Source organism: Labeo rohita, chromosome 7 (assembly GCF_022985175.1).
Source record: "Labeo rohita strain BAU-BD-2019 chromosome 7, IGBB_LRoh.1.0, whole genome shotgun sequence".
NCBI lineage: Eukaryota > Metazoa > Chordata > Actinopteri > Cypriniformes > Cyprinidae > Labeo > Labeo rohita.
Window position 1 is genome coordinate 12,101,006 of NC_066875.1, and position 27,027 is coordinate 12,128,032.

The 27,027-nt window shown below is 40.1% G+C and overlaps 2 protein-coding genes and 1 long non-coding RNA gene across 3 annotated transcripts in view; 2 read left to right on the forward strand and 1 right to left on the reverse strand.

Annotated features, from left to right (window-relative positions):
* The window catches only part of LOC127168851 (regulator of G-protein signaling 20), a 40,958-nt gene extending 36,131 nt beyond the window's left edge, over positions 1-4,827 (forward strand). The window contains exon 5 of the mRNA XM_051115945.1: positions 3,645-4,827. Coding sequence (XP_050971902.1) covers positions 3,645-3,830 — 186 coding nt within the window. The 3' untranslated portion in view covers positions 3,831-4,827. The remainder of the gene's footprint in view (positions 1-3,644) is intronic.
* A 9,093-nt stretch (positions 4,828-13,920) lies between these two features.
* Positions 13,921-26,734, reverse strand: lypla1 (lysophospholipase 1). Its single transcript, XM_051115712.1, has 10 exons — positions 26,547-26,734; positions 26,357-26,439; positions 26,237-26,268; positions 26,079-26,144; positions 22,633-22,680; positions 22,461-22,531; positions 22,301-22,374; positions 17,368-17,469; positions 14,378-14,551; positions 13,921-14,049 (listed from the first exon to the last, which is right to left on the reverse strand). The coding sequence occupies exons 2-10, from the start codon at positions 26,423-26,425 to the stop codon at positions 13,996-13,998; spliced, it is 690 nt and encodes a 229-aa protein (XP_050971669.1). The 5' UTR covers positions 26,426-26,439; positions 26,547-26,734; the 3' UTR covers positions 13,921-13,995.
* On the forward strand, positions 17,476-19,232 carry LOC127168682 (uncharacterized). Its single transcript, XR_007828129.1, has 3 exons — positions 17,476-18,593; positions 18,979-19,054; positions 19,146-19,232. It is a non-coding gene; the product is annotated as an uncharacterized LOC127168682 (long non-coding RNA).
* Positions 26,735-27,027: the final 293 nt, after the last annotated feature.

A 27,027-nucleotide genomic window follows, 5' to 3' on the forward strand; every position in this document is an offset into this window, starting at 1 on the left:
GCCAAGCGCGCGGTGGTGCCGATGGTTCCGCTGTAGGCATAGGTTCATCCTGCGGTGAGGGAACCGCCGGCCTGCCGACTGTGCGCTGGGTGCCCTTCGGCGAGCATCGCTCCTGGACCACCCTCCGGAGAAACGGCGGCGCTCTGTCCCCGGCTTCCCGGTGTTGGATGGCATCCGCCAGTTCGACCGCCTCCACCATCTCGAGGATAGTCGCCGGGTTCTTCATCCCCACCGCTTGCCGGTGGGACCGTGGGAGGGCACGAAGGAGGCGGTCGATGACCACCCGTTCCACTACCTGGGCGGCGGTGGGCTCTCCTTCGAGCAGCCAGTGTTGAGCAATGCGAGCGAGCTCAGCCGCCTGGGCACGGGCCGGCACCCGGGGTTTAAACTCCCACTCGTGAAACTGCTGTGCGGCGCAAATAGACGATAATCCAAGCCGGGCTAGAATTTCTCGTTTTACTTCTGCATAATTTTCTGCAGCGGCTGGTGGGAGTGAGAAGTAGGCGCGTTGCGCCTCACCAGTGAGGAGGGGTGCCAGCGCCAGTGCCCACTCTTCAGCGGCCCACCCCTCGCGTGTGGCCGTGTTCTCGAAGACTCGAAGGAAAGCCTCTACGTCATCGTGGGCCGTCATCTTCGGTAAGAGGCGGGTGGCTTGCGCACGAGGATCAGGTAGTGGAACATGCTGGGCAGCTTGGATACGGATGGCCGCGAGTTCTTCTTCCGTTCTGCCCTGCCGGGTGGCCAGATGTTCCACTATTTGTTGCTGGCGGATGCTCACCTCGGTGAGACGCTGGAGCAGGTCCTGCACTTCCATTGCGGGGCAGAGCGCGCACCGTATCCGCTGCAACTGGTGACACACAGAAAAAAAAAACCGTCAGTGGGGTTGAGCAATAACACTTGCCGGTGATTCTTCAAACATATGCCCGCATTCTCCACCAGATGTCACGGGTGAAGAATCACACGACAAGGTAATGCGAGTGAACAGCCCCGGAGGGTGGATTTTATTAACAATACTTGTGAAAACTGTGAAGAAAAAAAGGCGTGAAGTCGGTGCGGCGTGTGGTTCAGTGTCCTTCTTGTGCTCCGGTGAAAGTGGGGATCCAGGTGAACTCGTGTGGCTACCGGTCACTCGCTGCTTTCCACGGGAGAGGAAAACAAAGGTTAGCATGCCGTGGCTTCAGCTCGAGACGGTTGTCTACTGCACTCAGCGCGTGGCCGGCTTATAAAGCCGGGCTGTTGATTTGAAAGCAGCGGTGACCGATTTGCGGTGATGAGCCCGTGCAGGTGTGAGTCGTCTGTTACCAGGGCGACGCTGATGAGCCCAGAGACGCTCGTCACACAAGCTTGCTCAGTAGCTCAGGCGGAACAGAATTGGACTTAAGATGTGGAATCCTTCGGTATAAATCCTGTGAAAAACATGATTCACGATAGAAAAGTCTGAGAGATCAACAAACAAGCTAAAATGGCATGCTTGTGATTGCATTTTTACGTCACATTCACTTTACTTCATACTATCACGTAGGTCTAGGTGTAGTGCAGATGGTATGTTTTTTTAAAACGTCATGGAGCATCAGAGTTATAGCACCACACAATGGACATTTCAAGTCAGAACTGTGCTGACAAAACCAATGTCACATAAAAAGTGGTTGATACAGCTGCAGCCGGAAACTAACAATAAACTAAATTTTCTACCTGTTAGATTGTGTTTTATTAACGTCTACATCTACTCTTTACAATAAGGCAAAAACAGTAATTGTTGTACAGTGTGAAAAAATGTATGCTATATTAATGTGCCCATACCCAGCAGTTGCACCTGTATAACATCTAGCCTTTACCATAAAACGTACCATATGTACGTTCATCTGTTCTGGGTACAAAACCAAACACTCTTTTAGCACTTCTTTAATTTCTCTTGGAAACTGCAGTGATATGTACTTATTGGTGTGTAATTTGCATCTCACAAAAATGTTCCCACAGGTACGTTTTCGTAACGAGACCACGTTGAACGTCGTAGTTAGTGGGGCTGTTGTGGCCCAATGGTTAGAGAGACGGACTTGTAACCCAAAGGTTTTGAGTCTTAGTACTGGCAGAAATATGTAGGTGTGGGGAGTGTATAAACTGCTGTTGACTAATTGACCTATCGGTAAGCCCTGCTCCCCTTAGTTACTGTTGCTTCCTTGGACAAACAAACGGAGTTGCTCACAATAGCAGCTGTCAGTGTGAAAACCTTGTCCCACAATGTTTTGAAGTGCAGTTTTGAACACAGAAGGGCCACCATTCAAGTGGGAATTAAATATTCCATGGAACGGATATATAAAATATTTTCAAATAAATAAGCGGGAGAGGTCGTCGGTCATCAAGATCATGGATAACAACATGTTTTTGACCTACACTGTACATGATGTGAGAACAGTTCGCTATTTAGGTTTGTACATTAGCAGGAACTCACTAACTTTATCGTTAGCTAGGTTTAGCTAGAGATACCTTGCTGAAGCACAAGATGACATTAACATTCTGCTTTAGCAGATGAAAATAACTTAATGAGTATATGACAATCAGAAAATGAATGTTTTTGCCTTCATTGGGATTGAGGTTAAATGCTTAGGGACATTTTGCTCAGTTTTGTTTGGGTTTAGGAAATGTAATAAAATAAATTCTATTGCATATCTCAGGATACCTGAAATCAGTGTTACAAGTACCATAGGTACATCATTTTTCCATTTTTGTAGCATAAACACAATCAAACCAATGCAAGCTTTGGATCTTCCAATGTTTCTCTATGGCGCTGAAACCTAACGATGTCAGAATTCCACTCCCCGTGCAACTGATGCTCGACTGCCATTGGTTCATCTGCGTTCGAGGGAAGGGGCTTACCGATAGGTCAATTACTCCCTGGGTGCCGCAGCCAAAATGGCTCCTGGTGTGTGTCTATGGTTTTGACTGTGTGTGTTCACTACTCACTGCTGTGTGTAAACACAAATTCCACAGTATATATTACCATACTTGGCTATACGTCAGGTCACATTGTTTTTATTTGTTTGTTTGTTTGTTTTTGTTTTTGCTTTTTAGTTACATGCTGATTTAGGTTGAGTAGAAAAACCTACTACCAACTAAAATACCACACTGAACAGAGTAAATGACCTATCAGCAGGTTTTTTATGCTTTGCATGTGGCCATTTGTGCTCTGCATGTTTCAAATAATTTCTCAGTGCAGTCAGAGCCACTTCTATGAGATGCAATTCTGGCTGATGGGGTGAGAAAAATACCACAGATATATTTCTTTCATATAATAATATGTTACTATTATTATTATTATTATTATTATTATTATCATTTGCAGAGTGAAAGAGATTCACTCTCTCTGTCTTATACATTTGGCTCTGTTTTAATTGTGGTTTGATATCATGATGCACCATGATGTATTGAATATATTGAATAGTACTGATATACTTTATGTATTACATAGTTTGTTGCATTGTTAGGCAGTTTGTAACACCTGGCCCTTGTAGAAGTAATACAGCAAGTCTGCTTACTAGTTCTTGTAACAAAACCACAATGTCTCAGAATAAGTTATATATCTATAATTAATTATAAATAATATCTATAATTACTTAATCTAGAAATCTGTGTTTATATATATATAGGTGAGTCTGGATTCACGTGTGCGTGAAGTGATCAACAGGAACATGCTGGAACCCTCATCATGCACATTTGACGAGGCACAGCAGCAAATCTACACGCTCATGCAGCGAGACTCCTACCCTCGATATATGAACTCCAGCATGTACGCAGACCTCATACAGAGCTTTGAACAACTCAATGAGTCCTAACATACATATATGAATGTACACAAGATCTAGAATTTAGACACAGGCCTATTACACTTTCCTGAAGACCAGATAGATCCCTTTGGCCCTGTTTACACTTACCATCCGTCACAGGTGATCAGTTCAGCCAAGACTGAATTAACATACGGCTTATCCAAATGGTTTAATCTTCTTTATTTATTTAGTTAGTTAGTTATTTAGTTTGAGTGATCCAGTCACATACATATTTGGACCCTATGTACACTTGTGCACAAGTTCCCTTTTAATTTTATTTAAGATATATTTTATTATTTCTGTCAGTTTATGGATATGCACTTAAAATAGCAAAGCCGTAATTGTGCCTTGCCTCACAAGATAGGCTAGAAAATGATACTGCTTTAACAAGTGTCATTGGAAACTGGTGCTGTCAAGTAGTTTTAGTCTAGATGATTTGCAGTTTAAATAATAAAAATAGATCTTATGTATACACACACCAATGCAAGACTGATATTTTATTGAGATATTGAGATAAAATATATCCACTCAACCAAGCTCTGTGTCCTAATAATATTGTTTACAATATTTTATTTGAAAATACTGTAAGCTGCATGAACAAAATAGATCCAGTCATATCTGGAAAATTTATTTTTCATAATTTTAATACTAAAGAAGTTTTAAGATTTAAGAGATCTGCTCATTGCAAATATTACAAATGAGTGAACAATGCTGACATTCATAAATAAACACATGCATGTATATATCCATAAATATACTCAATAGGCTATAAGGAGACTTTACCCAACAGCAAACAATTTAGTGATGTTATTGATTTTTTCACAATCATCTGAGAATCACACAAAAGTCACAACCAAGGCTGCCATAATGCTTTTTCTAGCTCAATTTTTGTATGTGTGCAAAAGATCTGAGCTTTACGGTGAATGGTTATGTTGACTGAGTCTCTGTTGGTCTCTGAAGATTTGGAATATTTATATGTTTTGAATAAATTGTGACTGTACATTTATTTGCTTGGTATTTTGTGGGGGGGTTTTTTATATTGACAAAAGGTTAGTGAGTAGGGGGAGGGGACGGAGGCTGGACAAGAAATGCAAGGTTCGAGATAAGTCCCCTTGTAGCGTGACGGAAGACTCAAACGCGGATGTGCACGAGTGAGCAGGTAATTCACGCAGTTTGTTCTGAGAACGCTCCGATAAGGAGTAGAGATTTCCACCAAGAAATCCGCGTTCTCACACGCACACAGACAGGTAAATAAGCGCTCCGAAGAGCAGAGAAATTACTCACGTGAGTTGGTTTGGAGATGGGACCTGACGTGGAGTCGAGCATGAACTCAATGTCTGGTGCAAAACAACACCTGCTTCCTGCTTAAATACCTGCGTGAAGTTACTTCCGGGTCCTCGTGACCTCACGTGATCTGGTACGTGTGACAGTACCCCCCCCTCCAGGACCGGCACCTGACGGTCCCGGAACGGAGGATACCCGACGACGGTAGTCCTGTATGAGAGTGGGGTCCAGGATGAACCGCCCGGGAACCCAAGACCGTTCCTCCGGACCGTAGCCCTCCCAATCGACAAGGTATTGGGTGCCACGGCCACGGGTTCGCGAGTCAAGGATCCGCCGGACGGTGTAGGCAGGACCACCGTCAATGATCCGGACAGGAGGGGGAGCAGTGACCTGGGGAGACAGAGGGGAGAAAAAAACATGTTTGAGTTGGGATTGGTGAAACACAGGATGGATCCGGAGGGAAGCAGGCAGCTGGAGCCGGAAGGTGACAGGGTTTAAGCGGTGAGTTATCTTGTAGGGTCCGATGAAACGTGGGGTGAGTTTCTTGGAGTCCGATTTTAGATTGATGTTACGTGTAGAGAGATAGACCCTGTCACCAACGTGGAACAATCGTCCCGGAGGGTGCCGGCGGCGGTGTTGGGTGATGTAACGTTGGTTGGCTTTCTGAATGGCAGTCCTGGCGTGATTCCAGAGCCGCCGGCACCTGCGGACCAACTGTTGGGCGGACGGGACGTCAACCTCCGGTTCTTGATGTTCGAACACCGGAGGTTGGAACCCGTAGCATACCTCGAATGGGCTTAGATTGGTGGCCGAGGAGGTGTGCAAGTTGTTGGATAGCTCGGCCCAGACGAGGTAGCGTGCCCAGGAGCGCTGATGTTCACCCGCAAAGCATCGAAGGAAGCGCTCCAGTTGTTGGTTGGCCCGCTCCGTCTGGCCGTTCGTCTGAGGATGGTGACCGGACGATAGGCTGGAGGTGGTGCCGACCAGACGGCAGAAGGCCTGCCAGAACTTGGCCGTGAACTGGGGCCCTCTGTCCGAGACGATGTCCTTGGGGAACCCATGCAAGCGGACTACGTGCTCGAGTATCAGCTCCGCAGTGGTCTTAGCCGAGGGGAGTCCGGTGAGAGCCACCAGGTGCACAGCCTTCGAGAAACGATCCACAATGGTCAGGATGGTGTTTTTTCCTTGCGAGTCAGGGAGTCCAGTAACGAAATCGACGGAGATGTGACTCCAGGGGCGTTTGGGGATGGGGAGGGGCTGCAGCTCGCCGGTGGATGGTGAGTTGGAGGTTTTGGAGCGAGCGCAGATGTTACATGCCTGGACGTACTCCTGTACGTCTCTCCTCAACGTCCTCCACCAAAACGCCCGGTCGATGAACGAGATGGTTCTCTGGACCCCCTGATGTCCTGCCAAAGTGGAATCGTGCCCCCACTGGAGAACTTCTTTGCGGAGGTGGTCAGGAACAAAGAGTCGCCCAGTGGGGGTCTCGGGTGGAGGGGGTTCCAGGCCGTGACTCTGGCGGACTCTCTCTTCTAACCCCCACTGGAGAGGAGCCAAGATGATGTGAGAGGGCAGGACAGGCGCGGGCTCCGAGGAGATGGTGTCGCGCTGATGTTGTCGGGAGATGGCGTCTGCTTTCGTATTCTTCGAGCCGGGCCGGTAGGAGAGGTGGAAGTTGAAGTGCTCGAAGAATAGTGCCCACCGCGCCTGCCTGGGGTTAAGCTGTTTGGTCTGGCGGATGACGGTGAGGTTCTGGTGGTCGGTCCAGACGGTGAATGGGTCGCTGCCGCCCTGGAGCCAGTGACGCCATTCTTCCAGAGCCCACTTGATGGCCAACAGTTCACGGTCCCCTACCCCGTAACGCTGCTGTGTGGGATTGAATTTCCTCGAGAAAAAACTACAAGGGTGTAGTTTCTCGTCTGGACCGCGTTGAGAAAGGACCGCCCCTACGCCCACATCGGAAGCGTCCACTTCAACAACGAACGGTTTAGTCGGATCGGGATGAAGAAGAACCGGAGCAGTAGTGAACAGGTGACATAGTTTTTTGAAGGCTTGGATGGCTTCGGGTGTGAGTTGGAATTCTCCGCGTGATGGCTTGGTGAGAGCAGTCAGAGGTGCTGCAGTTGCGCTGAAGCCCTGGATGAATCGCCGGTAGAAGTTGGCGAACCCCAGAAAACGTTGCAGCTGTTTGAGCGACGTGGGTAGGGGCCACGAGCGCACAGCCTCCAGCTTCTGGGGATCCATGGCCACACCCTGAGAAGATATTACGAAGCCAAGGAATGTGGTGGAGTGCTGGTGAAAAGCACATTTCTCCAACTTACAGAACAACTGATGGGCCAGCAACCTCCGAAGGACTGCTCGGACATGCTGGGTGTGTTCCTCGAGAGTCTTAGAGTAGACAAGGATGTCATCCAAGTAGGCGTAGCACCACCTACCCAGCATGTCCCGGAGAACGTCATTAATGAATTGTTGAAATACAGATGGACTGTTGCACAGACCAAACGGCATAACCAGGGTCTCGTAGTGACCAGTGGGGGTTATGAAGGCCGTCTTCCACTCATCGCCCTCCCTGATGCGGACCAAGTTGTAAGCGCTCCGTAAGTCCAGTTTCGTGAAGAAACGGGCACCAGAGAGGGCGTCCAGGGCGGTGTTGGTAAGTGGGAGTGGATGACGATTCTTGATGGTAAGTTTGTTGAGTCCCCGATAATCAACACAGGGACGGAGACCCCCGTCCTTCTTCTTCACAAAGAAGAAGCCCGCGGCCGCCGGGGAGCTGGAAGGACGAATAGTACCGGCCCGAAGTCCTTCCGCTACGTACTCCTCCATCGCCTGATGTTCGGCGGCAGACAGGGAGTACAGATGGCCGCGGGGGGGGGTACCGCGCCCGGCACGAGGTCAATCGCCAGGTCGTAAGGACGATGAGGTGGTAGAAGAGCAGCCCGTCTTTTGCTGAACACCTCGGCCAGGTCGCGATACGGGACGGGGATGCTCTCCAGGTTGACGTCGGGAACCTCGGACCCCCCTGAACACGTCCCAGCCCTCGCCTGGAGACAGAGCTCCTGACAGGTCGCCCCCCCAGTGGACGATGCGATGAGTGGTCCATGAAATGAAGGGGTCGTGAGTGACGAGCCACGGGTGTCTGAGGATGATGGGAGGTGAGGTGATCTTGGTGACGTAGAGGTGTATTTTTTCTGAGTGGTTGTCGATCTGAAGGTGGATTTCTTTGGTACGTTGAGTGACGGGGCTGACGTTGAGGGGGCGACCGTCGATGGCTGTTATGTTAAGAGGCTGGGATAACACCTCAGTCTCAATCCCCAATTGGGCAGCATAAGCCTGATCGATAAAATTCCCAGCCGCACCTGAGTCAACAAATGCGGTGGTCACGATCCGTCGGTGGCCCATGAGGATTGATACCTGAAGGAGCAGCCGGGAATTGGCGGGGTAGGATTGGATGGCAGCGGGACCAGACATTCTGTCACGGAGGCTGGACAAGAAATGCAAGGTTCGAGATAAGTCCCCTTGTAGCGTGACGGAAGACTCAAATGCGGATATGCACGAGTGAGCAGGTAATTCACGCAGTTTGTTCTGAGAACGCTCCGATAAGGAGTAGAGATTTCCACCAAGAAATCCGCGTTCTCACACGCACACAGACAGGTAAATAAGCGCTCCGAAGAGCAGAGAAATTACTCACGTGAGTTGGTTTGGAGATGGGACCTGACGTGGAGTCGAGCATGAACTCAATGTCTGGTGCAAAACAACACCTGCTTCCTGCTTAAATACCTGCGTGAAGTTACTTCCGGGTCCTCGTGACCTCACGTGATCTGGTACGTGTGACAGTTATATGTACAACCTTATTATGCCTGGAAGCAAGCATTATACGTCACATAAAAGTCATAAAAGGATGGAAATAGAGTCTTTTTTTAGCATATCAATCTGAATTTCATATAAGGGGGATAATGTTTTGGCTTAAAAAATCAGAAGTTAGGAAAACACAAACTAATAAATAAAGTGTAATTGCTGTGTTTTTTGACGTTGCAAAAGCATATAATATGCTCTGGAAGGATGGGCCTATTATTAAACTTGACAAGTTAGGAATAAATGGTAAATTATACAATTGGGTATTACACTTCCTGAACAGAAGAACAATAGATGTTAAAGTTGGGGCAGAATATTCAAGTAGATTTACAGTGGACAATGCAGTGTTTGCAGCCCTATATTGTTCAATATTATGATAAACAATATTTTTGACCAGGTAGGAGGAAATAGGTAAATCACTTTATGCAGATGATGGGGCACTCTGGGCTAGGAGTCGAAATGTAGAATAATTAAGAAAGAAAATGCAAAACGCAATAGAGAAAGTTAAACAATGGATGTATAAATTGGAATTTGAACTCTTAATCCCCAAAACCCAAGATATATGCTTTTCTAAGTGCCATAAAATTGTACAATGAAATTGTATGTACAAGATCTTAAGCAGGTTAAGGTTATGAGGTTTCTCGGAGTTCTCTTTGATGAGAAGCTGACTTGATAATGTTAGAAATAAATGTATAAAGATTAATACCATGTTGAGCTGTTAATCAGGGCGAGACTGGTGGGTGAGGGAGTGAGAATTTACAATGACTATGGGTGCTCAGCATCAGCGTCAGAATGTGCCTTAAAAAGCTCAAAGTGGAACAGGCAGGCACTCTGGATTTGTACCAGAGCATTTAAATAATCACCAGTAACTGCATTACAGATAAAGGCAGGAGACATGCCGCTGCGTATTAGGAGGGTCAAGATCATGTTGCCATATTGTACTAATTTACAAGGACATAGTAGGGTACACCCCACAAAGACCCACAAAGGGTGAGGAATACAAAGGCACAAAATGCAGGTCTTAAACAGCTGCAATGCAAATAAGTCCCACTGTGGCAGTATCAATGATACCACCCTGGAAATTTATAACGCCATCTGTAAATACAAGATTACAACAAATATTAAAGGAAAACTCAAAAGTTTAGCCACAGGTGGTAATAGTTCAAAACTATGTAAAGTAGTATCAGGATGAACTATTCATATTTACACAAGGATCAAACCAGCCGGCAACAGGCTGCACTGATGCTGCTTTTTTATTCCTTGCTATGAAGTAGCAGTCAAAAAAAGACAGATTATCTGTCAGTATTCACCGTGGAATTAGTAGCAATCTTACTGGCATTACAGTGGGTGGAAGAAAATAATCAAAACCAAGGTATCATTATAGTTTCAGACAGTTTATCAGCAGCAAGTACTCAGTCTGAGAAAATGTCATGTAGACAAGATGGCATTTATCAAATACTCCATCTGCCTCTCACACTCCATTATTGGGGGATGGACGTCTCTTTTCTTTCATGTAGGGGTGGAAGGAAATGAGATTATGGATATTCTAGCAAAAAAAAAACTCAAGTAGTTTTAGTTTTACAAATAGTTGATAAACAAATACCATTAAGTAGAGAAGAGGTCAAAACCATCATAAAGTCAAGTCACCTTTATTTATATAGCGCTACAGTGGGTACGGAAAGTATTCAGACCCCCTTAAATTTTTCACACTTTGTTATATTGCAGCCATTTGCTAAAATCATTTAAGTTCATTTTTTTCCTCATTAATGTACACACAGCACCCCATATTCACAGAAAAACACAGAATTGTTGACATTTTTGCAGATTTATTAAAAAAGAAAAACTGAAATATCACATGGTCCTAAGTATTCAGACCCTTTGCTGTGACACTCATATATTTAACTCAGGTGCTGTCCATTTCTTCTGATCATCCTTGAGATGGTTCTACACCTTCATTTGAGTCCAGCTGTGTTTGATTATACTGATTGCACTTGATTAGGAAAGCCACACACCTGTCTATATAAGACCTTACAGCTCACAGTGCATGTCAGAGCAAATGAGAATCATGAGGTCAAAGGAACTGCCTGAAGAGCTCAGAGACAGAACTGTGGCAAGGCACAGATCTGGCCAAGGTTACAAAAAAATTTCTGCTGCACTTAAGGTTCCTAAGAGCACAGTGGCCTCCATAATCCTCAAATGGAAGACGTTTGGGATGACCAAAACCCTTCCTAGAGCTGGCCGTCCGGCCAAACTGAGCTATCGGGGGGGAGAAGAGCCTTGGTGAGAGAGGTAAAGAAGAACCCAAAGATCACTGTGGCTGAGCTCCAGAGATGCAGTCGGGAGATGGGAGAAAGTTGTAGAAAGTCAACCATCACTGCAGCCCTCCACCAGTCGGGGCTTTATGGCAGAGTGGCCCAACGGAAGCCTCTCCTCAGTGCAAGACACATGAAAGCCTGCATGGAGTTTGCTAAAAAACACCTGAAGGACTCCAAGATGGTGAGAAATAAGATTCTCTGGTCTGATGAGACCAAGATAGAACTTTTTGGCCTTAATTCTAAGCGATATGTGTGGAGAAAACCAGGCACTGCTCATCACCTGTCCAATACAGTCCCAACAGTGAAGCATGGTGGTGGCAGCATCATGCTATGGGGGTGTTTTTCAGCTGCAGGGACAGGACGACTGGTTGCAATCGAGGGAAAGATGAATGCGGCCAAGTACAGGGATATCCTGGACGAAAACCTTCTCCAGAGCGCTCAGGACCTCAGACTGGGCCGAAGGTTTACCTTCCAACTTCTCATGCTTTACTCTAATTCCATCCAATGCTATCCACATACTTCCCTGTGTCCACTGTAATAAACTTTCCAGCTCAGCAGCAGCTTCAGTTGTTTCATTTCTTCATTAAGCTACACACAGGTCATAACAGTGGTCAGAAGTGGACCGGTTACACATTCAAGTATACTTTATTTCTACCCGGGAAGAAGAATCCAACTTTTCCAAAATATGTCTCCTATGTACTGGACTTGCCTCCAATGAGATCTTATGTACAGGTCTGTCTTTTGAAATAATCCATGGAAAAACAGGTTCAGATGATCTAAAGCCTTTGAAATGTGATTTTGTTTGAGAGCAGGGAGAGCCTCCCTCAGTTCTCTTACTACACCCATACAATTTGTCTTACTGTCAGATCTTATGTGTTCTACTTTCCTCTTCTACAAATGAAACACCAAATGGCCTGGATGCAGGAGCCTGTTTACAGGGGTAAATCAGCAACAATCTTTCTTGTGAGCTGGATGAGCTGATTCAACAAACTGTCAAAGTTTGCAGATGATTATCCTACCAAGGATCCTGATGGGTGAGTTGCTGACACTGTAGGCTACAACAACCCTGATGCGCAATTTAAGCTTCTTTAATAACAGACAAAACATACTGGAAATATGCTTATAACTGGTTTTATTAACCAGTTAACTGGCCTTCGATTTTATTTTAAAAAAGTAAAATTTACTATGGCTTATTGAGTGTGCAAATTCTATTTTAAATCAACGAGTTTATTAGGACAATAAACAAGGAGTTAATAAGACTGGTTTACTCATTCTATATATTTTAGACATAAAGACCATATCTGCATTTGTGAACCAGTGTCTGTAATGTGTGCTGTAAGTGCGCATTTGAATTTATCCCTGATATAACAAAAAGTGATAAGTTGACAACTTAAAAAAAAATTAGAAAATCTGTTGTCTTAAAATGATTAAGTAAATAATAATTTAAAGAGATAAGTTAAGTGAACTTGACAATTCACTTTTCACATTTTTTTTTAAATTAATATTTACATAATAATTTTAAGGCAACAGGTTTTCTCGATTTTAAGTTTAGTCAACTTATCACTTTTTACAGTGTGACAGTGAGTGGTTTGAAAAGAAATGCATAGTGACATTGTTGATGATGATGTCAGGAACTGATGAATGAGCTTTCTGAACTGGTTTATTGAGCCTAACTGTTCAAAAAGAACTGGATTGCAGAAATTAATCGGACTTTGCATCACTAATAAAAACAAAATAATGGCTACAACTGAGAAAAACGGGATGCGATTTTGTTTTGCTTTTTTTTTTTAAATTTTTTTATAGGCCTAGTTATTTCATTCTGATCATGTCATTTTATTATTTTTTTCTGTTTTCTCCTGTGGTTTATGCACATGCAAAACTAATGCACTGAAAAGAAAAAAACATTTATTGTGTCACAAACTTATCCATTGTAATTTAATTTAAATCTAATTTGACATTCTAATTTTGTTGATTAACAGAATAAACATCGTAATGTTTAAGAATTAGCACAGTTGGTAGAGAAGAGGTGGACTTTAGTGGCTACACATTTGACCACATGTGCGTCCACACTCTGAGCGTAATCCGGTCAAATGTGTGTTCTCAACTATCTCTGGAACTGATCGTAAGTGGACAAGTTCAAAGAGTTTTAGACCCTGTTCACATGTGTATTTGCTTATTAAGCTTTGTCCACTTTTGATCAGATCAAAGAAAATGCATCTAAAAACAACAGGGCCTAACATCAACATGAAAGTAAAAAATGAATAAAGTCTGTGGGTGGCTGTTCCCTCCCAGACTTGGGGGTGAGGGAGTTTATGGTCCCAGGTGGCATGACAAAACTTTTGGTCTCATCAGACGCTACAGTGTACAGCATGGTTGTCAAACTCAGTTCCTGGAGGGCCACAGCCCTGCAAAGTTTAAGTTCCAACCTTGCTCCAACAAATATACCATGTAGTTTTCAAATAAGCTTGAAGGACTTGATTAGCTGGATCAGATGTGTTTAATTAAGGTGGAATCTAACCTCTGCATGGCTGTGGTATGATACCTCTAGTGTAGAGTAATAGGAAAGCAATACATTTTCTTTTTAATTATAAACAACATACAATTACGTGTCTGAAAACACTACATTCAGTTTGCACCTTAGTATCTTTTAATACATTATCATAATAAGTACACTACGAAGGTAAGAATTCTTGTACTTCTTTTGTCAAATGGCCAATTGATTAATTGATTTTGGGCAGCTGTTTCTCAATAAACTGCTTGATGTCCATCATTTCCTGTTGAAAGAAAGGGAGAAGGGAATCAGTTTAAATGTTTCGTTATGTTATGAATAAATTCAATTAATGCATTCAAATGTCCTGTTCAAAAAAATAATGAGCAGCCTACATATAGGAAGCATTTTTAGGCATCCATTAAAAAATAATAATAATAAAAATAAAAAATTTAAGTTGTTGGATGAAGCAAGAAGAAATCCTGTGAAGAGTCACCCACAGTGCTAGACACTAAGCAGTAGACAGCAAGAAAACTCCTTAGATTCAAAACTCATCAGAACTGAATTCTGAATAAATAAGCAAGAGTAAATAAAAAAACTTGGTATATGCAAACCTCAGGACATGCACTGTGAGGCATTCTAGAATATGTTTTAAAAGTGATGTTGGAAGGATTCAGCATGGCTTTGAGTTTTTCTACAGTCAGACTGCCAAAAATGAGAGGAACCAGAGGATCTGCTTCGCCATGACACTGCAGCACCGATATGTCCTTATTATTGCTTATCACTGACTACAGAATAGAGACAGCAAGAGAGAACAGAGAAAGAAAAAAAAAATCACATACAATATGACAGCATAAAACTGCATTTATAATCCACATTACTTTCGTACTGAAATATATGGTAACACTTTAGTATAGGGAACAATTCTCACTATTAATTAGTTACTTATTAGAATGCATATTATTAACATATTGAATGTTTATTAGTATTTATAAAACACCTACTCTGCATGACCATATTCTACATCCCTAATCCTAATACATGCTATTTTGTTATTTTGTTTATAAAATAACAGTTATTTTGACCCAGGTGGTTGGATTAAATGGTTTTACCCAACTTGCTGGGTTGTTTTATTGAAGTCAACTATTGTTTAAATTACTATATTGCTGGCTTAAAATTAAAAATCACACAACAGCAATAATCAAAAGAAGAACATTTACTGATAAGCAAGAACAATTATGGACAGAAATATAAGACAAATTGAATTTATTTGGGTGAATACAGCATAACGTACAATATTACATACATTTAAACTCGTTTAACAAGCATTATAGAGATTTAAAAAAAAAAAATGTAACATTTAAAAAAGCATTTAAATGTAGCATGTATTCATTAGTTCTCTATGATCCCTTTTCACCAAAATAGTGCTAATTGTCGTGTTGGTGTGTCGATAAAATCTGGGCCAGAATGTAGCTTCTCATGATATTAAGTTAATATTAAAAAAAGATAAATATTAAAACCACAATAAGCCCAGTCAACCAGGGAGGCAAAAGATGGCCTAACAACCTGGTACGACTGCACATGAAGCCCCGGGGGAGAAAGGAGCAGAAAGGTGGGAATAGAAAGTCTTGCATCACCCTTATTTTCAAGAGAAGCAATGCTAGCTTGACCACAGGAACAGAACGAGACCCAAAGCCATTCATGCACATGGTTAAAGAATACATAATAATAGACCTTCAAAAGAAGGGAGCACATCACACTCATACCTCATGAAGAAACAGTGCACTCAAACTACTCCTAAGAAGGGAGCGATTGATTCAACCATAAGGGCAGTGTGACAGGGAGACACAGTAGGCCTGACAACTTATCAAAACTGCAGAGTGGAATTCTGGGAGCAGAGTTACTCAGAAACTCAAGCTCAGTACATGTGCAGAATGGACATGGGGTACCTTTAGTCCCAAGGAAATTCTCAGGACGAGACATGAATTAGCTCACCTCATGAGCTCCCTGGCTAGGGTGGCTTCTCGAAGCCAAAGCATCCAGCAAGGCCGTTGGGGACCAGGGCAAGGAATATTCCTTAAGTACTGCCGTGCTCAACCTGAAAGATCTCAAGGAGATCCAGAGGGCCTCGGAAGTTGTAGTTGCAAATTGGGAATCTTGATGACCAAGGTGGCTCCTAGGAGAAGACTTGATGTCAGGCATCTCCAGTAATGGAATGAACAGGGAGGCCAGGCCTAACCAGACTTTAATCCTATAGCACCAAAGTTAGGAAACCAGGTTCTGTGCCATAACCTACTCGCAGGTACCCCTCAGGAGGGGAGTACGGTCAAGTTCCTAGAGTTCCGAGCATGGTACTCTACCAGACCCACTTGCAGATACAGGAGCACCATCTTGTACAGCAGCACCAGCCCTTCAACCCTGAAATAAAAGTAAAGGTGCACAGAATGGGCTCCTGGGGTGCAGTACAATGTGGTTATCTGATGAGGACATAATGTGAATCATGTGTCCAACAACTGCAGATTAGATATCCACATTATACAATTCCTTATACATAAGGATTATAAACGGCGGGAAATGATAGAGAACTGATAGATTTCCCATCAGGTCCTTTCCAACCTCTCAGAACCACGAATAGTCTGACTAATTACCTCAGCAACTGTGGGACTCAACTGCTGGCGAAAGGCAGAGAATTCTCACTGCGACGACAACACACAGCATGCATTCAGCTCCTGCTTTTGTTTTTGTGCTAAATGTAAAGTCCTAAAAGGAATGCAATATAATGTTTCTGGTCGGTGCTGATAGCCTAGCGGTTAGAGCACTGAGATATAGTGCAACTGCACATCTGGTGACCCGAGATTGAGTCCTGGCTCATGCTCCTTAGCCAATTCCATTCCCAACTCTCCACCCCATGCTTTCCTATCATTCTTTACTGTCCTGTCTGTTCAAAAGCATGAAAAAGGCCAAAAAATAAAAAATAATTAATTACTTCACACTGTTACATCTATCCCCAGCCTGTTACAATTCACCCCCCAGTAGTGTAGTAGGTTGTAAAAACTGAACTCTTCGTATTTGACATTAATTTTTTTTTTGTTTGTTTTGTTTTGTTTGTTTGTTTGTTTTTTGTTTGTTTTTTTTGTTTGTTTTTTGCTGTAACTCTTTTGGGAAAATCTATTAGACAAAAATTTTAAATGCCTCTTTTCTCAAAAAGGTTCCCGACCCCAGTCTTATGCTGTACTCAGTTTCTTTTATGCAGCCAGAACAATAAACCCTCCAAATAAGCAGTAGATTCAGATGTTCCACTTCATCATTAAGTAACAAAACACAATACAGATTATAATAGTGGCCAGAGTTATGCCAGTTACATTAGCTATTGACAAGATAGCATTGTGTCATCAGATCAAACAAAAAGGTTTCAGAGATGATGAAACATTCTAATAATAGAATATGAAGACATTTGTAGAAAAAAAACATTCACCAATAAATTTTTGCAGGAATATGAAAACTTATAATTAAAAGGGTTTCAAGGACAAGAAAATAACATTTTATAAAAATAAGGTTAAATTTTGTAAGGTTGATAGAACTACCAATGCCTACAATAACCAACCTCTGATAGTGAGTTCCTGAGGGGCAACCAGCAGCTGAGAGCAACCACACCAGCCAGCTTCTGATGAGTTGTCAAAGCAGTGTAGAGAGATAGGGCTCCACCCTTTTCAGAAGTCAGAAAAAGCTTTATTAGCAAGTATGTTTACACACACAAGGAATTTGACAGGAGCTTCCAGTGCAGAAAAAAAGTACGGACATAGTGCAAACATACATAATAGTACAGACATACACAGGAAATACACAATACAGATGGAATATAACACTAATATAAGAAAAACACATAAGAATATTAAAAAAAAAACATTTACCATATACAAACAAATCAAGCAATCATTAAAATATTATAGTAGTTCCCTTTATGCGTAGTCAGTCATGCCTAACTCTAACCAGGTCACGGCATGCAGGCAGAATTTCAATCATTCATTCATTACAAAGGAAAACCTAAAATCCAGTAGTGATTTTGGTGGTGGAACAAACTGTTCCCCCTCAGAATAATTCTCAGACAGCTTGTCTATATCCTTAATAAAGTCAGAATAAAGTCTGCTTTTGGGTTCATTTTTTAAATAACACCTCAGCTCAAAGTATCTGCTGTTGGTTGATTCCAGTACATACACTGTTAGACATTTCTGTATTTTCTACAGTTATTAACTGTATATCATCCAGTATAATACTGCAAATCCCCTTTGTAGTAAATAACTGTCTCTGTCCACATATAGAGACTTACTGTATTTTTTAAATATGCTGTATACTACTGCATTAGCTGTAACGACCTCTTTGGCGGCATTCTATTGGGGTTGCTTCATTTTCCTCATTCATTAAATCTGGATTGTCACTACACCGATCTGATTTGCTCTACACCTTGTCTACAACACCTTAGGTTGGACTACACTGGATGTGTTGCATCGCTTGTAATGATTGGAAAATGTTTGTCCTTCATGTCAGACATGTCAGACACAGCACGAGCACTTGGAGTACATCTGTATGTCAGAAATATACTGGGGCATCACTTTACTGTCCGCATCCACTGTAGATAGTATAATGGGTTCTATATTGTCTTTTGCCGAGTCGCGCTGCGCCGTGCCACTCGTGTTCGAGGAAGACAAGGAAGCAGTGGGGCAGTGCCGGGAGTTTTGCCCTGGGGATGAACCCGTGAGAGTGAAAGAGTTCCAGAGAACATCTACGCTGTGCGGCTATGCACCTTATGAGACAATAAGACCAGCAAGTAAGGTAAAAATATATGTACGTTTGTCTCCTTGTTTGTCAGATTTTTGCACACCAGTTTAACCTAGTATCATTTACCCGTCAACATGGCGGTAACAAACTTTACTATGGTAAACTGCACTGTCGTCAGCTTATTGAATTAAGTTACCGAATTAAAATGATTTTTAACGAGCAACGCTTATTGTATATTAACATTAGGTTAACTAATGTGAAATTTTGTTCAGGTGTTAGTCATTAATGTTGGCCAATAGCCTGTTGAGAAAATAAAATCGTATGTTAGCTAGGTGAAACAAGTTTTATGACTAACTGTTAGCTGCCTTTCTAATTAGTTTGTTATAATTTTTAATGGAATTTAAGATTTACTGCATTTTTTTGTGTTTGTGTTTTAAAGGCAACTGCAGTGAAGCTTCAAGAAAGACATGAGCATGCCAACCACCCTGAGACTGATTCATGATTTACAGTTCATAGTAAGAGAACAACTATGGCTTTGAGAAGTTTGTGTTTTCTATGTGGGATTTTCCTTTTAAAAGTGTGCCATTTTTACTTCTTGTTTTTCAGAGAAGACATTTCTGCCACTAACAATGTGGGTGGTGAGCAAAGGTGGTGGCCATGTTTTTGGAGCAGCACCTGGGTTTTGCAGATGGCTATGTATTCTTTGGCTGCTTGTCTTTTTCACCATTATGTTTCTGTTGCCTAAAGATTCTTTGTGAGGATAAATCCAGAGGATACAACATAATGCACTGCAAAACGTCCTAAGACAGGAGAGAAGGTGAAGATGCACTGTTCCAGCATTGGAAGACTGTATTTGTGTTATACATGCTATGTTTAAATAAAGAATTTAATATTTTGTAATTACTGTGTCTGTTTTATTTGAATGCCAGAAGTACCTATGTAGAGTAAAAATAAAATAAAATAAAATGAATTTAATATAAAAATTATAAAATCTACTGAAATCTGTATTAAAAAGAACAAATTACAGTAGTATACTGATGAATTTGGGGGTTTTATTTATAGCAATTTACTGTAAAATAGTACAGTTTGCTACTGTAAATCTTAATTACAGTAACTTACTGGCAACAGTGTTGCCAGTTAGTTACTGTAAAAACCCTTTGAAATGTCTAACAGTGTAGTTGACAGAAAATAAGATGTGTGCTGCTTAAGTTTAAGTGGCTGTAATGCAGTATTTCACTACACAGAACCAAAACTGCAACATTGTCAGCACTTCAAAATGTACAATATTTTCTTGGACTCTGTATGCATGTGCACTCATGTATGACATGAAATGATTTGAGATAGACCACATGACTACACAAAATTAGCATTACATCCTCTGCAGTAAATAAGAGCCATCAGAATGAGAGTTCAAACAGTTTAAAAGCAAAACAATAATCAACAAATAATCAACATGACAGCAATGCATTAATTAACATCTTGTGTAGTAAAAAGATGTGTGTTTGTACCATCATTAATTTAAAACTGTTGCAGCAATCTGCCAGCAAGTTTTAGGAGCTCGTTTTCAGTCTATCTCCTATCCTGAAGAGTCTGCCTTGCAGAGATGGACTAAAAATGAACTTCCAAAACTTACTGCCAGATTCTGAAAGATACATTTTTGAAGAAGTGGTACAAGGGGATGTGATTCTGGTCCTTCAAGAGTCACTCTCAACTTATCTGTCTATAAAGCATATTAAAAAAGATCAGTCTTCATGTAGTTCACAACACCAGTATATTATTCTTATTAATGGAGAACTCCACTTCCAGAACAACAATTCACAAATAATTTACTCATCCCCTTGTCATCCAAGATGTTCATGTCTTTCTGTCTTCAGTCGTGAAGAAATTATGGTTTTTGAGGAAAGCATTTCAAGATTTCTCTCCAAATAATGGACTTCATTGGTGCCCCAAATTTTAAAAATTTGTATACTTTTTAAGCACAAAAGCTTGTGTAGCACAGGCTCTGGGATGCGTTTTCACAATGCTACGTATTATTGAATCACGTCGAAAGATCATGCGGAACTACAGACCCAGTGTTTGAAAAGGGAACGCACAAAGACTAAGAAAGTGCGAGTAAATTTGTAAACGCTCTTTCCAAAAAAAAGGTACAACAAAGACCTCCTCTCAAGTTGTAGGAGAAAATAAGATGTTTTCCGCCATACTCAGTACACAGACAACGAACTTACACGTGATTCGTAGTAGTGATGGGAAGTTCGGATCATTTTATCGTTTCGTTAAGCAAAATTAACTAATCTTTTTTTCAAGTCATTTCGTTAATTTTAGCAAAATCTAATTAAAATGTTGCATGTTACTTCCCTAACACATCTACTGCTTACACAAACGTTGATCACACTACAAACAAGACAAAACTATAATGCTATAAGAAACAGAAAAGATTAATTCATTGTTTACCTGGGTCTTTAGTCTATGATTAGCTCACCTCACTTCTTATCTGACAAGTTTTTGGGTTTGAGTTGTTCATTCATCACGTGACAGCCCCATAAGATGAACGAACGACTCGAAAAACTCAAAGACTCGAAACTGGTGAACTAATTCCAGTACAGAACCTAATAAGATGTTGCACATGCGCGACTGAACGAATCACTCCCCCGAGATGACTCGTTCTTCCCGAGTCACACTGAAGATTCGTTCAAAATTAAAGAATCCTTCAAGAACAGCCCATTACTTTTTCGTAGCATCGTGGACGCGCATCCCAGAGCCTGTGCTACACGAGCTTTTGTGCTTAAAAAGTATACAAATTTTTATTTTTCAAAAAAAAAATGACAGATCGTTTCGCTAGATTTCGTTTAGAGCCCTTTGAAGCTGCATTTAAACTGCATTTTGGAAGTTCAAAATCGGGGCACCAGTGAAGTCCATTATATGGAGAAAAATCCTGAAATGCTTTCCTCAAAAACCATAATTTCTTTACGACTGAAGACAGAAAGACATGAACATCTTGGATGACAAGCGGGTGAGTAAATTATTTGTAAATTGTTGTTCTGGAAGTGGAGTTCTACTTTAAGCGAGGGTTATTTTTTAGGATTCTTTACCCAAGTCTCAGAGAACCTGACACATTGCACTTCTGGACACTTCAGGTAAGTTGTAGTTCTGGAAAATGGTGGCGCTGGAGACTAAATGGTTCCTGATGATTTCACACCTAATTCTTCACCGTAATTCTTATTTCTTTTGCAGTTAACATGTCTTTTTTTCTTCATCTGTTTTTTTTTCTGACTGTGCTGACACAATGAGCATTTTGCTGTCCAATGGTCATGCCTTAACTTTGCAAATTCTAGTACTGCATTATTATTGTATCCTTTTAATAGGCATTTAATAATTTTTGACTCTTCAGGCTGAGTTACATCTCTTTTTTGGCTCATTCTATCAACAAAAGAAAACATGCCTAACAAATATGCACACTTCAGGAGTTTTTCACTTCCAGCCTTCATGGACAATTATATATCACTTATAAATGATTAAATAAAATGAGTAATTACAATTAAGTTATTAAGATTAATGTGGTTTGAAATTGGTGAAATGTGCTTGGAAAAAAATATCAATGTCAGCCTAATAATAATAATATTTGTCAATAATAGTTGATGGTACAGTAGTGGTCTTGACTGAAATGTTTTTATTTTGAGTTTATTTTAGTGTACCAAAAAAAAAACAAAAAAAAAACAGTATTTAAGCTTTCAAAGATTGAGGGAGCAAAGAAATTGCCTTACCTGAGAGAATCCTCCCAGCACAATTCTATGAGATGGAATACCATTCTTAACTTCTTGATCAATCAGTGCTTTAACTGTGGACAACAGTAGTTTAGACATTTAATGACAGATTCAGTATTCTGTTGTTACTCTTACACTGCAGTTTCATATTATACTTAACCGCTTTCAGCAGCGCTTTTAATTCCAGTTTCATCTTCCTCTGCATTGGGATGGAGACTAATTATGTCAAACCTAAAAGTAATAAACATTTAATCAGCGAAATACGTAATAAGTGAAGACGTATGTAGGATTACGCTATAGAAATAATTTGAAAAACATTGTTTATGACTCACCAGGAAGGCATTGCCATGTTCATGTTGAGGGTGACAGGCATGACAGGTCTTTCATGGTCAATTACATAAAAAAAGAGGGAACAAAAGTTAATGAGATAGTAAAAAAAGGAAAAAGTTAAACATGTATATATGGGTCATTCCTACTTTGCAGTGCGTGGCACCATAGGAAAATAAAACATCCACTTGTATGCATACTTTTTTTTTGTGACATCCATGTAATTTTTGTGTACTGTTAAGAATTTCATATACTGCTTTTAGCCTACTGTGTTGCCCTCTACATATAGGACAGCTTTCTTTATCTTATTTCCTGGATTAAATGTTGTCAAAAGTTATCAATTAATCAGAAGAGGCTTCTGATCTAGCCAAAGAAAATACTCATGCATGAAATCTTATTGATTGGGAGTAAATGTGCCTGGAATTCATCAACTCTTTACTATTAATTAAATATTATTATATTTCTATTCATTCTTTAAATCTTAAATTCTTAAATAATGAGTATTTATATATATATATATATATGTTGACTACTGTATCTATGTATCTATCTATCTATCTATCTATCTAGGCAAGGAGTATGGGTTGTCACAATTAGGCACAGGTAAGACAAAATTTTGTTTTAAAAACTTGTAAAGTAATTTGTAGGGCTGTACGGTCTGTGTATATTGCATTCATTCGTTTTTCAATTTAATATTGTACAACAGCCTAATAACGTTTGTCTACACAAATAAAGTAGAAGAATGAGAAAACTGAGTATTTATTAATTTTTCTTTTCAAAAAATTTTAAAAATTCAAAGAGAATTCAGCCTCATTTTATGTTTTAAGCTCAGGGGTAAAAAAAAAATGGATAAACCGCTTGAATATTCAATTTCCACATGTGGGCATGCATTAAACAGCATTTAGATGTGTTTTTACAAACTATTTAATGGTGCTCGCTCAGAGAATTTACACAACAATTACAGTTGCATATAGTGTTATTAGATTTATGTTTTAAATATAATGTTTTAAATACAGAAATATGAAATTAATGACAAAATTAAATGATATTTGGATTTAGTCTTAAGTGAGAGAAAATCAGATGTGTATTATTAAATTGGAACTGTGCATTAGGCTTTAAAGTGACATCAGCCTTAAATCCCTGCTGCAGTCTGTGTCCTAAATCGAAACCAAACAACAAAAGAAAAGGAGAATATCACTCACTGCTGCTGACTGAATAAGTAGCTTTAATAAGGATTAATGTTAGAAATGAAGCACAAAGGTGCCTTCTAGTGGCCATTGGTAAATGTATTAAAAGTGACAGAGAAATGTGTACATTTTAAACAGGTGCAAGACTGTTCAAGATATCACAGAGCCCATTAGAGAGCCGTTTGTCATATTTAAACAGGAACAGGCTCTAGGAACAGGCTTGAGAACCAGCAATAGAGCAATGTGGAGCAATGATTGGCAACAGACATTGTTGGGCTCATATTAACATTTGTATCACATGTGAATAAAAGCTATATTACAATGTCTTTCTGAAGTACCAAACTTTTGGTTGCATGGATTTTACATTGGAATGGCAGAAATCTCACAAATTGTTTAGTGAACTATAGCGAAACTTTCTTTTCATGTCTTTAACAATTACTTACTTACTTAATTTAATTACTCATTCATTCATTCATTTACAAAAATATTATAATAAGATTACAGAATCTAGTTGCTATCTAAATCTGTCTATTTTACAGATGCATTTTTTATCAAGTTATTTTTTTAATTGATTGTTTTTCAAATTATTTATTTCTAATTATACTTTAGGGCTGTTGAATGCCTGATTCGGATTAGATGATGAATGTTCTAGTGTGCATTTAATATTGCTGTTTTTTTGTTTGTTTGTTTGTTTTTTTAAGGAAATAAAGCTAAAGTAGTTATAGGCCAAATGATTAAAGTTATTTCAAAGGTCCTTACAGCCTACAACAGCAAAATAACCACGAAACCAAGCAAATAAATATAAAAGGGGAGTGCCAGAGCATTCCAGGGTAGTATGCTGAGCATGCCGAGTAGTATTAAACCTTGTGTGTGGTTGCTTAATTTAGTTTAGGTTTCTTTATTTTGCAGTAAAATGATAATGACATCCATTTTTGACACACAACAGGAACAAAGCTGTTTTATACCGCTCTCTTCTACACCTCAAGATTAAAACCTCCATCCAGAGAGAAAAAGCTAAAACTCACTGCAAAGAGTGGGCGTCATTATTCAAAACAGAAGTAGCCATCCACTGTAACTGTCTGGTATACAGCAATACTTAATTTACTTGATTTAAATCGTGTTGTTGCTTAATTTAGGAAATGATAAATGCAGACCACACAACATGTTTTGTGATTTAGAATAGTTAAAAATAAATGCATAAATAAACCTCAAAACCTCAAGATGTAGAATTTCGAGGAAATCCAAAGGACCACCTTACAGCAAACACTGAACCAAGGATGGGAGGATCAATACTTAAGAATGGATATATAGACTTGGTATAGAAAAAGTATTAATACTCATATTAAAAACATATCAATCCTTATGTGTTTTTTTACATTTTTATGAGAGTTATGTTGTTTATTTAGCAAGACATTTAATATGTCCAATACGTGTTGAATTTGACAAATAAACTATGTTGATGACAAATGTATCAGATGACAGAAAAGCATAATATGGATTCAAAAGTTCTAGTTATTTCACAATAAACAAACTGAAATTGTAATAGTGCAATTAAATCAAATTAAATAGAATGTTAAAAAAAAAAAAAGAGTTGAATCTGAACCACCTTAACGAGTTGTCATATTTTTGAATTTTCTGCCTGTTAGCGATATGTCACTAGGTAACATCTGCATAATCCTTGTCTGTCCTCAAAATTCAAACAGTCTGAGCTGCCCACAAACACTTCCACTAGTTAGTGTGTTTACATCATGTCGAGAAGACGTTGAGTTCTGTGCCGTGAAAGCAAATTTGTTTTGTTTTCATTTCAATGATGTGAAAAACCAGTGGTTAAAATTCTTTTTTTCCGTGATACCACAGCAAAAAAATAAAACATAAAAAATCCTAATTCTGAACTTTTAATCAGTAGTAAATATCTGCCTTTTATCCACATCTGCCATTCAAAAAAAAAAAAATCCACACTGGTAAACCAGTATTTGGTACAATAACATTTAGTAATCTTTAGTAATTACAGCAACTTGCATCTTTTTGTATCTTCTGAATCATTTAAACAATCTAATAACTTAAAGTTTAAAATTCTGCTTAATAGTCTGTGCTCTTCTTTTTATATGCCATTGATATTTGTAAAAAATATATAATACTCCAATATTAATTCAAAGAGGCTAATATCAGGTCACAGGATATAGCATAACAGGAACGGACAGTACAAAGTACACACCAATGTGCTTTATATTAAAGCTATAAATAAAAAAATATTCAGTACATACGCATGAGGGCAAATGTACTTGACATAAGGTGTCCTGATCCCAGCCATAGCTTCAGCCCATCCATGTCTGAAGAAAGGTAGTGTAAAAGTGGGCAAAACCATATAGTGACTTATCACGTACTTCACTCAATCATGCCATATAATCATGATACAGTTTACCCTGTGTCTCCCAAGCCATGGAGGAATATGACCTGGAGATAAAAACACAACATGCAATATATTTAAATATATATATTTATTTCGTTATTGATAGCGCTGTGCTTGTGCATGACAACTTACAGCGGCTGTGGCTCTACAAGCGGCGGGCACAATTGCTGGCAGGGGCGCTGACATGATGTTACCGCACATATAAGTACCTAAAACTTTTGCATTCAATAACATAAAGTTAAGATATGTTAGCTCAACAGCTCACAACAATGGTTATCATTTTGCATCACAGACAAAAAAAAAATAAAAAAAGCACACTGACCGCTTCGCGTTATGGCCAATGTTAAATGTGTACTTTGCTCCAGGTCAGATTACAGTCTTCTCTTATGCCGTATTAACCTGTACAGTAAATCCGAATAGCTGTTCCTGGAACGGTAAACATTCGACACGGGAAGTCCCACCCTACAGCTCTGCAAAACATAATACAATTGGTAAATGCTGGCTTCTTCTTCTTCTTCTTCTACCTCTTTTGTGTTTTATGGAGGTTGGCAAACCAGCTTTAGATGCATTTCCGCCACATACTGGAGCGGAGTAAAAAAGAAAATAAAAGAAGGGAGGAAAAACAACCAACAGACAAATAACAAAATATCATACACCCACAAATTTTTTTGTGCATTAATATAATATTTACAAATATAATCTTTAATTAATAAATATTAATAAACATATTTTCTAATGTTATTACATTCATTAATTTTGTTAATTATATACAGTGCAACTGGAGATCTACCACTGGCATTTGG

Coding starts and splice junctions, on each gene's coding strand:
- lypla1 (XM_051115712.1), bottom strand. CDS start 26,425: ATGTGCGGTAACATCATGTCAGCGCCCCTGCCAGCAATTGTGCCCGCC. Junction 26,269..26,356: donor CTTGTAGAGCCACAGCCGCT/GTAAGTTGTCAT, acceptor TTTTATCTCCAG/GTCATATTCCTCCATGGCTT. Junction 22,532..22,632: donor AACATGGCAATGCCTTCCTG/GTGAGTCATAAA, acceptor TATTACTTTTAG/GTTTGACATAATTAGTCTCC.